This window comes from Rhinoraja longicauda, chromosome 1, assembly GCF_053455715.1.
Source record: "Rhinoraja longicauda isolate Sanriku21f chromosome 1, sRhiLon1.1, whole genome shotgun sequence".
Lineage (NCBI taxonomy): Eukaryota > Metazoa > Chordata > Chondrichthyes > Rajiformes > Arhynchobatidae > Rhinoraja > Rhinoraja longicauda.
In genome coordinates, this window is record NC_135953.1 from 132,378,981 (window position 1) to 132,392,790 (window position 13,810).

General features: G+C 44.6%; 1 protein-coding gene across 3 annotated transcripts in view; it reads right to left on the bottom strand.

Annotated features, from left to right (window-relative positions):
- LOC144600787 (uncharacterized) overlaps nt 1-13,810 on the bottom strand; it is a 134,291-nt gene that overhangs the window by 27,783 nt on the left and 92,698 nt on the right. For 2 of the 3 annotated variants that reach the window (XM_078412695.1, XM_078412682.1), the window contains one exon: nt 7,424-7,565. The exons of the other annotated variant lie outside the window; for it this stretch is intronic. In XM_078412695.1, the coding sequence (XP_078268821.1) occupies nt 7,459-7,565 (107 nt within the window). In that variant the 3' untranslated portion in view covers nt 7,424-7,458. The remainder of the gene's footprint in view (nt 1-7,423; nt 7,566-13,810) is intronic. 3 annotated transcript variants of the gene reach the window in all.

The window sequence follows — 13,810 nt, forward strand, 5'->3', positions numbered from 1 at the left end:
GGACGTTCTTTCTCTCAGCAGTGTACACTGAATTAATGAAAGGCTCATGCACGTCATTTAAAATGATGCAGAGCACAGAAGCAGGCCACTCGGCCCAAATGCTCTCTTTGCTCACTCCATCCATCATAGAGACCATGATAAAAATCGATGGCGAAACACGATTCCTAAATCTGCTTCAGATAACATTGATTTTCTGATAGGTGGCTCCACGACCCAAACAAACCCGGGGAAATCCTGATGTGCAGTTCAAGATCATTTCAATATATGCTTAATTCATTTTCTGGTTGGTCAAATACATTCCTGCAGGAATTATCCGATGAGGTTTCTTCAGGCTTTTCCTAAACTGTTGCATTTTACAGTGTTCAGTTAATATCTCATTAAAAAATCTTTGTTCTTCATTACAAGCGATCTAACAATATTATAGAACATTGCACAATTATTGATTGCACTGTTTATATCTAAACAGTTTCCTCATTCAGATTGTTGATTTATCTTGAACTTTTAAACCAAATTCCCAATAATTTTACAAGATCACAGATATTGTATCTGCTCTGGATTAAAATGGCTCTTTTGCTGGTATAACTGCATTATATGATGAGTAAGCATAAATCTCTGCACCATTGTCTCCCTGGTGTTTTAGCTGGATCACGCACTTGAATAAAGAGCCCTAGGTAATAAACTGAATAGAAATGTTGATGAAACTGAACATGATGTTTCAAGGTCAAGGTTTCAAGGTTTCAAGGTCAGTTTATTGTCCCATGTACTAATTAAGGTACAGTGAGATTTGAATTACCATGCAGCCATACTAAAAAAAAAGCAACAAGACACACAACTACATAAAGGTTAACATAAACATCCACCACAGCGGATTCCCTACATTCCTCACTGTGATGGAAGACAATAGTCCAAACTTCTTCCTCTTATATTTTCTCCCGCGGTCGGGGCAGTTGAACCATTCGTTTGGGTAATGAAAGCTCCCGCAGCAAGCGGTTGAAGCTGCCGCGTCGGGGCGATCGTAGCTCCCACGTGGGGGCGATCGAATCTCCTGCATCGGGGCAGTCGAAGCCCCCATGGCTTGGAGTTCCTGATGTCTGTCTCTAACCAGAGATCGCGAGCTCCACGATGTTAATGTCCGCAAGCACCCGCGGTTGTAGCCGCAAAGTCGATGCCCGACAGGGATCGCGAGCTCTGCGATGGTAAGTCCGCAGGCCCCCGCGGTGGAGCTCTCAAAGTCGGTCTCCAGCAAAGGCCGCCAACTCCTCAATGTTAGGCCGCAGTGCGGACAGAGATATGATACGGAAAAAAAATGCATCCCTGTCGTGATAAGAGATTAGAAAAAGTTTCCCCCAACCCCCCCCCCCCCCCCCCAACCCAAACCCCCCACATAAAACAAGCTAAAGAACACTAAAAACATACATTTAACACATACAAACAAACAACAAAGAAGGATGGGACAGACAGACTGTTGGCGAGGCAGCCAAAGATTTTCCAGCTTCTTTAGCTCTAGAGCTTTTCTGGATTATTCGTTTTGCCAGACCAACATGTCCCATCTACACTAGTCCCATCTGACTGTGTTTGGCCCATATCCCTCTAAACCTGTCCTATTCATGTACCTGTTTAACTGTTTCTTAAACATTGCAATTGTCCTACCTCAACTACCTCCTCCACAGCTCGTGCCATACACCCACCACCCTTTGTGTGAAAGCGTTACCCCTCACATTCCTATGAAATCTTGCACCCTTCACCTTAAACCCATCTCCTCGATTCCCCTAATCTGGGCAATGAGACCATATGTCTATCCAACCTTTTCCTCTCATGATTTTACACATGCTATGTTATGACATGATACTGACAACATGCGCTGTAAACTAGACCCTGACCTAAAAGAGTGACACTGAATATGTTTTAAGCGAGCAGATGGAATGTGTAAAATATGATCTGGGTCAACATTTAATACATCTCCAAAGAATGTTAGTGTGGTTCCTTCCTCATCATTCATGAAAAGGAGTTGGTCGCATTTGACCATCAGGTAATGAAATATAACCCAATGCCGTAGCAATCCTGATCAAGTTACTATTTCATGGGTCAAGGCCCTTGCTTGAGACCATGGAGTGAATTGAAGATGCTGTGAACATTTGCAAACATATTAGATGTTGAATGATAGATGTTCCATTGCACATTAAATTCCAACTAAGAGACCTTAACACTGATCATTCTCAATCAGCACCCCGTTTCTGCCTTCTCCCCATACCCCCTGACTCCGCTATCCTTAAGAGCTCTATCTAGCTCTCTCTTGAATGCATTTAGAGTAATCTGGGTCGGTCGCCTTTCCTACATCCAGTGCTCTCAGTCATTTGTTGATATCACACGGAGTGATTCAAATTTGTTGGAAGCTGGCTTCTGCGATTGAATCTCAGGAGGAACCCAAGGTGAATTATAGAAACACCTCTGGCCTGGTGGTGTGTCCTTTGGTTTGGAGATACAGCCCCTTCGGCCCACCGAGTCTGCGGCGACCGGCAATCACCCATACACTAGCACCATCCCACGTGCTCACAACAATTTACAGAAGCCAATTAGCCGACATCTTTGGAGTGTGGGTGTTAACTGGAGCACCGGGAGGCGCGGCATGGTGGCACAGCGGCAGAGTTGCTGCCTTACAGCGAATGCAGCGCCGGAGACTCAGGTTCGATCCTGACTACGGGCGCCGTCTGTACGGAGTTTGTACGTTCTCCCCGTGACCTGCGTGGGTTTTCTCCGAGATCTTCGGTTTCCTCCCACACTCCAAAGACGTACAGGCTTTGTAAAATGTAAAAATTGTCCCTAGTGTGCGTAGGATAGTGTTAATGTGTGGGGATCGCTGGGCGGCGCGGACCCGGTGGGCCGAAGGGCCTGTTTCCGCGCTGTATCTCTAAAATCTAGAAAACCTACGCGATCACAGGGAGAACGTGCAAACCTCGTACAGACAGCACCCATGGACAGGATCGAACCAGGGTCTCTGACGCTGCAAGGCAGCAACTCTACTGCCACCCTGTGCCACCCACCTATTTTATTCTTTCATACAACTGAGTGGTTTGCAGGGTCTGCAATTGATCTGGAGTCACGCAAAGGCCTGACTGACAAAGGATGGCACGTTTACTTCCATGAAGGTCATTAATGAACCTGAGGTTTTGGAAAAGATTGCACCGCCACTATACAACGGCTACCGGAATAATGCAGTGTTACATTAGAGCATTTAACGTGTGCACTGGTTGTGATCTTCCAAATTTCCGTAGCTTCTGCAGCAGTTCACAGAACATGATGGAGGATGACTTTGCTGTAAAGGCAGGACCTTGGCTTCACGAGAACTGTGGAGCTGTCAGTACCCATAGATCGAGAGGAAGAAAATGTAGACCCACTGTTTAAAAACAGGAGAGAGAAAGTGGAATTGTAGAGCAGCTGTAGAAGGGAGATGGTGTGTTTATGATATGTGCAGATATTGAGCAGACTGGTTTTATGTTCTCTTGAATTCAGAATAATGAGACGTGATCTCATTAACACGTACATAAGTCTTATGAAGCTTGTCAGGATAGATGCAGGGATCACGTTAAGATGTTTCCCTTGGCTGGATTGCCTAAAACTAGGGCCACAGTCTAAGAATAGGGAGTCTGAAGTCTGAAGAAGGGTCTCGACCCGAAACGTCACCCATTCCTTCTCTCCAGAGATGCTGCCTGTCCCATTGAGTTACTCCAGCATTTTGTGTCTATCTTAGAATAAGGAGCTCAGTAGTTCAAGCTTTCGCTCAGTAGCGTTAAGAAGCAATACAAATAAGGTGCACTTTTATTACTCGAAGAGCAAAAATGCAACTTTATGAACTATCCTGCCTGCTCCTTTGTCTCTGCCTGTTGGTTAACCTCTTGTTGCATTCTGGTGAGGGAGAACATTGGTGCATGAGCTTTATCGCCCGGTATGGCTCGGCCGCGGGGCCTTCAATCGCCTGGTACGGCCGCGGGACGTTTCAGTGCCCGGTGCGGCTCGGCCGCGGGGCCTTCCATCCCCTTGCGGGGGCTGTGCGGGTCGGTCGCCTCGGTAAGGGTCGAGCTGTCTGTCCGTGGGCGTGGGGGGGAAGAGAGCGGAAGTTTTGTTGCCTTCCATCACAGGGAGGGGGTGTTTGGAGTCACTGTGATGGATGTGACTCCAAACACCCCCTCACTGGGAAGGATGTTTGTGTTGGGGTCGTGTGTCTTGTGTTCTTTTCTTTTTTGTTGGGTTCTGTGAATGCTGGAAATGTAATTTTGTTCGGTATCTCGGTATCGAATGACAATAAAGCTCAATAAAAATTTATATTGCTGGAAGCAAAATTAGAAATGATAGGTTGGAAGAACATGGATATGTTTGACTTCTAGTTTAGGAGAGGTTAAATGCGAAAGTATACAAAACATTTCCGTCAAGATTGTTTCTGAGCTGCCACCGAGTTGAACACACAAACCAACTTGACTTGTTGCCTACAATGTCAATGACTGACCGGTTTTTGCAACATCAGACATTTAGGTTACACTAGACCAAGTGGTCCCATTGGGCCCAAACCTCTCCTGCATTGATCCATCACCCTCTCCTCCCCCCTCCCCTCTCCCCCCTCCCCCCTCCACTCTCCCTTCCCCTCCCTCCCCCTTTCCCCCCTCCCTCCCCCTCCCCTCCCCCCTCCCCCTCCTCCCCTCTGCCTCCCTCCCGACCCTCCCCCCCTCCATCCGTCCCTCCTCCCCCTCCCCTCCGCCCCCCTCCCAGCCCTCCCCCCCACCCTCCACCCCCCTCCCTTCTCCCCTCTCCCCTCCCTCCCCCCCTCCCCCTTCCCCTCCCCCTCACCCTCCCCCCCTCCCTCCACCCCCTCCCCCTCCCCCCTCCCTTCCCCCTCCCCTTCCCCTCCACCCCACTCCATCCCCCTTATCCCTCCTCCCCCTCCCTCCCACCACTCCCTCCACCCCCCTCCATCCCTCCCCCTTTCTCCCTAGGAGATAGATTTAAACTTTAAAATGTGAATAACTTAAAAAAGATAACACCGATTTCAATGAAACTTCTTCCATTAGCACCAAAGGGACGACTGTGAGTAAGGTGGGCCTAAAATTGTCGCGCTATCATGTACCGTTTTGGCTGTAGTTCAGGAACAAACAAACCAACAAACGAGAGTTTTTGTATATAGATTTTTGCTCTTTGAAACTAGAATCCAGATGAGGCCATGTAAATTCCAGCTGCTTTAAATTATTTTCACTTTCCTTTTGTTATAGGGCCATTGATAATTCAGCAGCATATATAGATTTATATGCCCCACAGGTTATGTAAATTCAAACATTGCTGTTATTTCTGGTGAGAATGTTATATGATTCTTGCCTGGTTGCACAAATCACCACATTGAATATTCTCTTCCTTGGTATAGATATGCTTGAAATCCAAACACAATTGACCCTGAGACCTTGTTTTGATTGGACCAGCAATCTTTCCACTTTCATTTGATTTTACCGCTGTAAGACCTGGTGGTTTTTCTATGCTGGAGAGGCTACATGATTGCATTTTTTTTTAACTTGCCACTCTTTGCCTCCTGCATCTTACATTCTATTGTCAGTTTCGTTTGCTGATACTGTCATTCAAGGTATTCTTCGCAACATTTATCTTTTATTGTTCTGCCGTCCAAATCCAGCACCCCATATAGATCTTCTCCAAAGTTATAATCAAGACAGGTTGAGTGCCATCTCTTATGTTAAATGATATTATAAAATTTGCATAGACAAAAGACAATAGACAATAGGTGCAGGAGGAGGCCATTCGGCCCTTCCAGCCAGCACCACCATTCAATGTGATCATGGCTGATCATTCTCAATCAGCACCCCGTTCCTGCCTTCTCCCCATACCCCCTGACTCCGCTATCCTTAAGAGCTCTATCTAGCTCTCTCTTGAATGCGAATAGGAAAATAACTGCAGATGCTGGTACAAATCGAAGGTATCACAAAATGCTGGAGTAACTCAGCAGGTCAGGCAGCATCTTGGAGAGAAGGAATGGGTGATGTTTCGGGTCGAGACCCTTCTTCAGTCTGAAGAAGGGTCTCGACCCGAAACGACACCCATTCCTTCTCTCCAAGATGCTGCCTGACCTGCTGAGTTACTCCAACATTTTATGATACCTTATAAAATTTGCATTCTCAGCTTGGCTATCTAAAAAAAATATCAACCTGGAGATCTATTCAGTGTCTCTATGAGTTTTCCTTCCTAATGACTTCAATTGAAGAACAAAAATATCAGTCCAAATGTAGAAACAAGGAACTGCAGATACTGGTTTACACAAAAGGAAACAAAGCGCTGGAGTAACTCAGCGGGTCAGGCAGCATTCCTGAAGAACATGCATAAGTGACTATTCAGGTCAGGGCCCTTCTTCAGATACCTGCTCCCTGATGAAGGAACTGAAGAGGTGGTCCCAACCCGAGACGTCACTTCGGCCTACAATGTCTGTGCCGAACATAATGCCAAGATAAACTGCACTCTCTGCATATCAATGTGCTTAACTAAAAGCCTGTTAAATGCCACTATTTTATCTATATCCACCACCACCCCTGGCAGCACATTCCAGACACCCACCACCCAGTGTGTAAAAGATCTACCCTGCAGATCTCCCTTAAACCTTGCCCATCAGAGGCTAGAGATCTTCCTTGAATGGGGACTAGTGTAACCAGATTATGCACAATGTCTACAAAACTACATTGCTCTCCCGACCACGTCACACCAATGTTTGCCAAAGATCACATAGAAATTCGGAGCTGTTAAATCATTTTTGCACGTGAAATGGGCAAAATGGCGCCTGCCTAACTGGACCAGACTTGCGAAATCAAGAACAAAAGTAAACACGCATGCTTCTAGATTTGGAACTGATACAGGGCAACGACGTATAAGAACAGAGGTCAGGATAAGGAGGACAAATGTGAATTCTAATGTGACCAGCTTGGAAGCAGTGGCGATGTTAGTCTGAATAAAGGTAACTAATTAAAATAATACTAACTGTAAAATAAAACCACTTGAAACTAAGTAAGCTCTCCATCAAGGGAGAAAAACTCTGCACCTTCTTTTTCTGCATATTGACGTTCCAGTTCACCCATTCACAGCGACTGGAAAATCAGCTCACACCCGTCGCCTGGGAATCTTCCCAAACATACCTCTTGCCAATCCTTAATTTCCTGATGGATGAAATCTTCCCACTCTATGCGGGATGAACTCTATCTGGTTATTTTATGGTCTCTTATATTATTCTAACTGATGTTATACTTTGAGACAATATAATGGATTACGTTAATTTTTAAAAATCCAAAATGCAACTGGAGCATAAGCCCAAGAAACGAGCAAGAGAGTAACAAGATGATTCTTATCAGTCCAAGGAGGAGATGACAAGAGAGGAACGGGAGCTCACCCATCTGAGTAGAATTCTGAATCGCAGTGCTCAAGTCATTCAGTGGTGATGCAATCCATCAGGTTAATGTCGGTGAATGAAGAGGCAGCAGACTTGAAGTTCCAGTCTTCAAGAATGTCCGGGCTTTCTTGGTCAGCATTTTCTGCAAAGCAACAGATGCACTGGATGAGGAGAAATGTCCAATTTGTCATTGGCTTCTGTTTCTTTTCCCACCTGGTAAACAATTTGAGATGGTTCTGCAGTGATGGATGAAAGAAGGAGATGGATAAGTCTGTCTCTGATGTTTTTGGCCAGAAAGGAGATATCCCAGTCGTAGACCACTGCAAACAGGCCCACCCATTCCACTAGTTTACCCCAAGTGAAGTGTACGCACGTCTGAAGGAGGGTCTCGACCCGAAACGTCACCCATTCCTTCTCTCCAGAGATGCTGCCTGTCCCACTGAGTTACTCCAGGATTTTGTGTCTAAGTGCATCCACTAATCACTGACATGGACGCAGCTCATCCTGATGTGGGAGGGCTTCCCATTTCAGGCTGGTCCTTGTTCAGGTTCCACCAGAACATCTCTTGATTTGGTTGATGTTTTTTATGTCAAACGCCATCGATTTACGTTGCCTCAAATACTTGACATCTAAACTCTGGATGTAGAACGGAAAAGAATACACCACAAGAACAGGTCCTCCAATCCACAAGGTCTGTGTTGTTCAGGATACCAATTTGGCAATGCATGGTCTGTATCTTTCCATTCCCTGCCTGCTCAAGTACCTTGTCTAAGTGCCCCTTATATGTTGCTATCACATCTGATTCCACACCTCCTCTGGCAGCATGTTCTTGACACCGATCACTTTCTATGTGTAAAAAAAACTTTCCTCGCAAATATCCTTTAAACCTTCCCTCTCTCACCTTAAACCTATGCCATCAGGTATTTGACATATCCACCCTGGGAAAAAGACCCGGAATATTTACCCTATCTACACCTCTCATAACTTTGTATAGTTGTATCAAGTTGCCCTTCGGCCTCTGACTTTCCTGGGAAAACAATGCAAGTTTGTCCAACCTCTCCTTAAAGCTCTTTGTATTAATTAAAACTGAAATCTTGCGATCTTACTATATCTTGAACAATGTTGAGAGCCTTGTGCAGTAATTTAAAACTTGATTTATTCAGCTCTCTGCAATTGTGAACCAGGACACATTGGACACAAAGCCAGAAAAATAAATGTTAAAGAAATTCCAGACCACTTGGATCATAATAGCACCACAATTCACAGTCAGAGGGCTTGCACAGAATCTCCCATGATCATGATCTTGATCCATGAGGCCTTGATTTCCCCAACCATCTTGAAAAACTGCTTCCTGATTCCTGACTCCATAAATCCCCAGCGGGGCACTTGCTTTCCTCCCCACACCCAACCTCAACCTCATTTTTCATCACCTGCACAATCCTCAATGCAATCTCAGTCCTCTCCTACTTAAGCTAAATGCCCATGTGGCCTCTATATCACCCATGTGGCCTCACCTCCCCCGACCCTTGCGCACACTATCTATGGCATGGCACTGGGATCCCTTATATGTCTTCCTTTCTCCAGTCACAACACCAGTGGGAGTACAGGTGCACATGTCTTCCCTCACAGCTCCACAGCATCTCCTCCCACCGTAATGCCTCCAAAGCCTCCCTTATCGCCTTCCACCCCTTTCCTCACCATTATATGGTCTCTAAAATGATAGGTTGGAAGAACATGGACACCAGTTGGGATGTTTGGCTTCTATTTTCGGAAAGGTCAAATGGGAAAGTCTACAAAACATTTCCGTCAAAATTGTTTCTGAGCCGCCACTGAGCTGAACACACAAACCAACTTGACTTGTTGCCTACAATGTCAGTGACTGACTGGTTCGTGCAACATCTGACATTTAGGTTATATTTTTGCTCTTTGAAACTACTTTAAATCACCTTCACTTTCTTTTCGTTATAGGGCCATTGATAATTCAGCAGCATATATAGATTTATATGCCCCACAGGTTATGTGAATTGAAAAGTTGCTGTTATTTCTGGTGAGAATGTTATATGATTCTTGCCTGGTTGCACAAATTACCACATTAAATATTCTCTTCCTCGGAATAGATATGCTTGAAATCCAAACAAAATTGACCCTGAGGCCTTGTTTTGATTGGACCAGCAATCTTTCCACTTGCATTTGATTGTACCGCTGTAACACCTGGTGGTTGTTCCATGCTAAAGAGGCTACGTGATTGCAAGTTAAAAAAACTTGCCACTCTTTGCTTCCTGCTTCTATATCTCATCTTACCTTCCGCCTATTCCCTCACCACCTTCCTCTCCTCCCACCATCCCACCAGTTGGGATTTACTATCCTCGCATAATCATAGGACTGACTGTTGTTCCCCGCCCTCTACTACAAACATGGAACATACTCTGATTTCCCCATCACCATCAATCACCCTGTCCAGTCACCCAACAGATTCAATGCTCCCTGCAAATAAGAATTTAATGGTTTGGTCTCAGTGTTACCTACGACATTAAGACACACTTGACTCTTGACGACACTTCCTCCCACATCATTACTTCATTCCAACTCTAATCCCTTGCTGGACACTACCTCCCCTGCCAACCTCCCTACCCTGTCACACCCTTCCACCACAGACCTAGTTTAGCCTTGCAGGAGCATAAAGGGGCAATCAGCTTTAGTTTAGTTTACTGTCACATGTACTGAGGTACGGTGAAAAGTTTTTTGGTGCGTGCTATCCAGTCAGCGGAAAAACTCTACATGATTACAATCAAGCCACCCTCAGTGTACAGATACAAGATAAAGGGAATAACATTTAGTGCAAGATAAAGTCCAGGAAAGTCCAATTAAAGATAGTCTGAGTGTGTCCAATGAGGTAGATGGTAGGTCAGGACTGCTCTGCAACTGTAAAGCTTGCTGTAGTTCTCCAGAACGAAGGTGCATCCATTACAAAATACCAGAGCTGAACACTCAGACCAGGAATGCTACATGTCTGAAATATCTGTGCAAGCCTCAGACAAAACAATTAGAATACCTTTCAGTAAGCCAAGACAATGCATCACAATTTCACCCAGAAAATGCAAACACTGCACTTACAAAGAAGTCTTGGATGTTATATTTTTCATTGTGGCACACGATGCCCGTCACTAAAGTACAAAATGACTACATTTAATTGTTTTCCACATGCATGAATTGGCAGTAAATTTCAAACAAACCCTTGTTCCCTTGGTGCAAGAGTTCCTTCCCAGACTTGCCTGACATCTGCTCTTACACTGGGTGGTCATAAACAGGGAGCTCCATGCCAAAGACACTAGAGGAGCAAGATGGACCACTCCGTTGAAATCGCCTATACTGGTGCAGTACGCAAAGGAGCAGAACGGCCGCCATTTTAGTAGGCAAAACCCGCCGTTCGCTATGCCTCTCGCAGTGTAATCAGTGTTTTGGGGGAACAGTATGTGTGATGATATCATTAAAATGCAGAATATATCACATCTATCAATTCACAGATTCTTGTTATTTTTCTTTTGAAATGTTTCTGCAAGTTTCTGCGTACTAAAATGGCGTCATGACGTACTACGGTTTTTAGGGTCGAGTGGTCTATCTTGCTCTGCTCTATTATCTTTGCTCCATGCCAAGCATCCAAACAGTCTAAAGAAGGATCCCGACCTGAAACTTTGCCTATTCATGTTCTCCAGAGATGCTGCCTGACACGTTAAGTTGCCCCAGCTGTTCGTGCCTTTTTGTCTAAACCAGTATCTGCAGTTCCTCGTACCTACCTATTCCATTTGTTTTATTTGTAATCCGATTCGGAGCATTTCTTTCAATTTGGAAATTCCACCAAACAGTTTTGTTTGTGCACTGAAAGAGCATTGTGTTTCCTCAATGCAGTTTTAAATAGATCAAAAAATATTACAATATTTCACTGCGCAGATTTTAAACCAGCCTTGTTAACTCCCTTGAATAGCAACAGGTTATTATAGTTTTAGCGACATTACATGAAACCTGATCTAAATTCCTCCAACTGCCAAGACTGAACCATATGGCTGAGACATTGTCAGCCAAGTCTGAACTGCACAACATCACCAGCTATTCTGCCCCTTTCTACCTTGCACCCCCACCCCACCCCACCCCCCTTTCCACCACCCTCTGGCTTCACATTTCACTCCTACTCTCTCCTTACCTGACAGCCTTTTGTCTCCTTTTCACCTGCAGCCTTTATCGCTTACTCCACCTATCTGCCAATGACCCCCCCCCCCCACCTGTATCTACCTACCACTTGCTTGGTTTTGTCTGAACCCCCACCTCTTTTCCAGCTTTTGCCCCTTTCTAATTCCATCTGAATTTTGATATCAAAGGCGATCTAAAATATAGTCATCAGTTGGTGATCAGCAAGTTTATAGTTTGCTCTTAAATAATATGTAACTTTCTCACATAAAGTATGTAGTTTCATCAACTTAATCCATTTTCTGTTATTTTACCTTGCCATATGTTCGTGTGCATGGGCTTGGTTGCTACTTAGTAGATAGCATTTAATTAGGTGAGACTGCCCTTTGTACTGACAAGTTTGTTTTTTCATTGTTTCTGGATTGTGGCAGTGTTAATTTATGATCCATAAATAATCCTACACATGCAACATAATCCATCAACAAGCTTTAAACATTCAATGTTTACTTGCTACAGCATCATAAGTGAAAAGCAAGATTTAGAACCATTAGTCTGGGAGGGAATTTCAAACTGTGTACTCCGGTCAATTTATCCAATGCATTTGAGTCAGATCCAATGAATAGATATATTTGGTAGACTAGTAATAACCATTGTTCATGTTACCAGATTGTATGGGAGGACATATTAATTATGTATGGACCAATGATTAGATTCCTCCTTCCCTCTCTTTGTTTACTTGAATAATATCCTGGGACAAATCCTAAGTGATATGAGATTGAATGGTTCTCATTTGTTGTAACTAAAGACCAAATAAATCAGTAAGTTACATGTAGGAACAGGCTGAGCACATATATAATCATCTTTCAGCAAGTCTGAGGCAGCATGATTTGGTCAGTCTTCAATTAAATAAATGTAAGGCAATTTTTGATCAATTTGACAAAAGAAGACAAATTGCTAACAATTCGATCACATTCTTCGAGACCTTATTGCGAGATGCAAAAAAGCAACAGACTGAGAGATAGACAGAAAGCAAAGTCCTGGGATAACACAGCGGGTCAGGCAGCATCTCCGGAGGACATGGATAGGTGACGTTTGGGGTCGGGCAGCAGCTATCTGACTGATTGTGAAAGTGATTGTGATTGTAAAAGCTGGAAAAGAAGTGGGGGCAAGACACAGCCTGGCAATTAATTGTTGGATACAGGCGAGGGAGTTTTTGATTAGCACATCTGTGGACAAATTCAGAGATGGAAAGGAGATAAAAGGAGACAAGGAGACAAAAGGATATTAAGTTTAGTTTAGAGATACAGCGCAGAAACCGGCCCTTCGCCCACCGAGTCCTCACCGACCAGTGACCCCCGCACATTAACATTACCCTACACACAACAGGGACAATTTTACATTTATAACCAAGCCAATTAACCTACAACCCTGTAAGTCGTTGACGCATGGGAGGAAACCGAAGATCTCGGAGAAAACCCACGCAGGTCACGGGGAGAACGTACAAACACCGTACAGACAGTACCCGTAGTCAGGATCGAACCCAGGGCTCTGGCGCTGCAAGGCAGCAGCTCTACCGCTGCGCCACCGTGCCATGTTGATAAGGCGAGGAGAAATTTAAAAGTGGAATAAAATGCAAAGCCAGAGGGAGAGAGAGAGATGGAAGGGGATGGTGGGGAGGGACAAGGAGGATGGGATAGTGGGAGAATGGGTCCATATTGGAAAGGGGAGGGGGGGGGGGGGGAAGGGAGAAGAAAAGGTAATGAGGTCTGGTGCAGTCGAGCCAATAACAAAAAATATTTTGTTTATATTCAATTTTTAAGTGCAGGATGTAAACAAGTAGGGCCATTATTTTGTAGTGTATAGTCACACTCTTGTTGCCCCAGAGATCTCAGGTCATTACTGCCACACTTTTGGAGATTATATCTTTCAGATGGCATGTTAAAATAAGATCTTCCTTTGTCCTCTCATTTGTATGCAGAAGATCCTATGATATTATTTTTCAGAGGTTGGGAGAAATTCTTCCTGATATTCTGAACAACATTTATCCATCCACCAGTCATTACCCAATGATAGACACAAAATGCTGGAGTAACTCAGTGGGACAAGCAGCACCTCTGGAGAGAAGGAATGGGTGACGTTTCGGGTCGAGACCCTTCTTCAGACTGTGTAGGAAAATAACTGCAGATGCTGGTACCAATCGAAGGT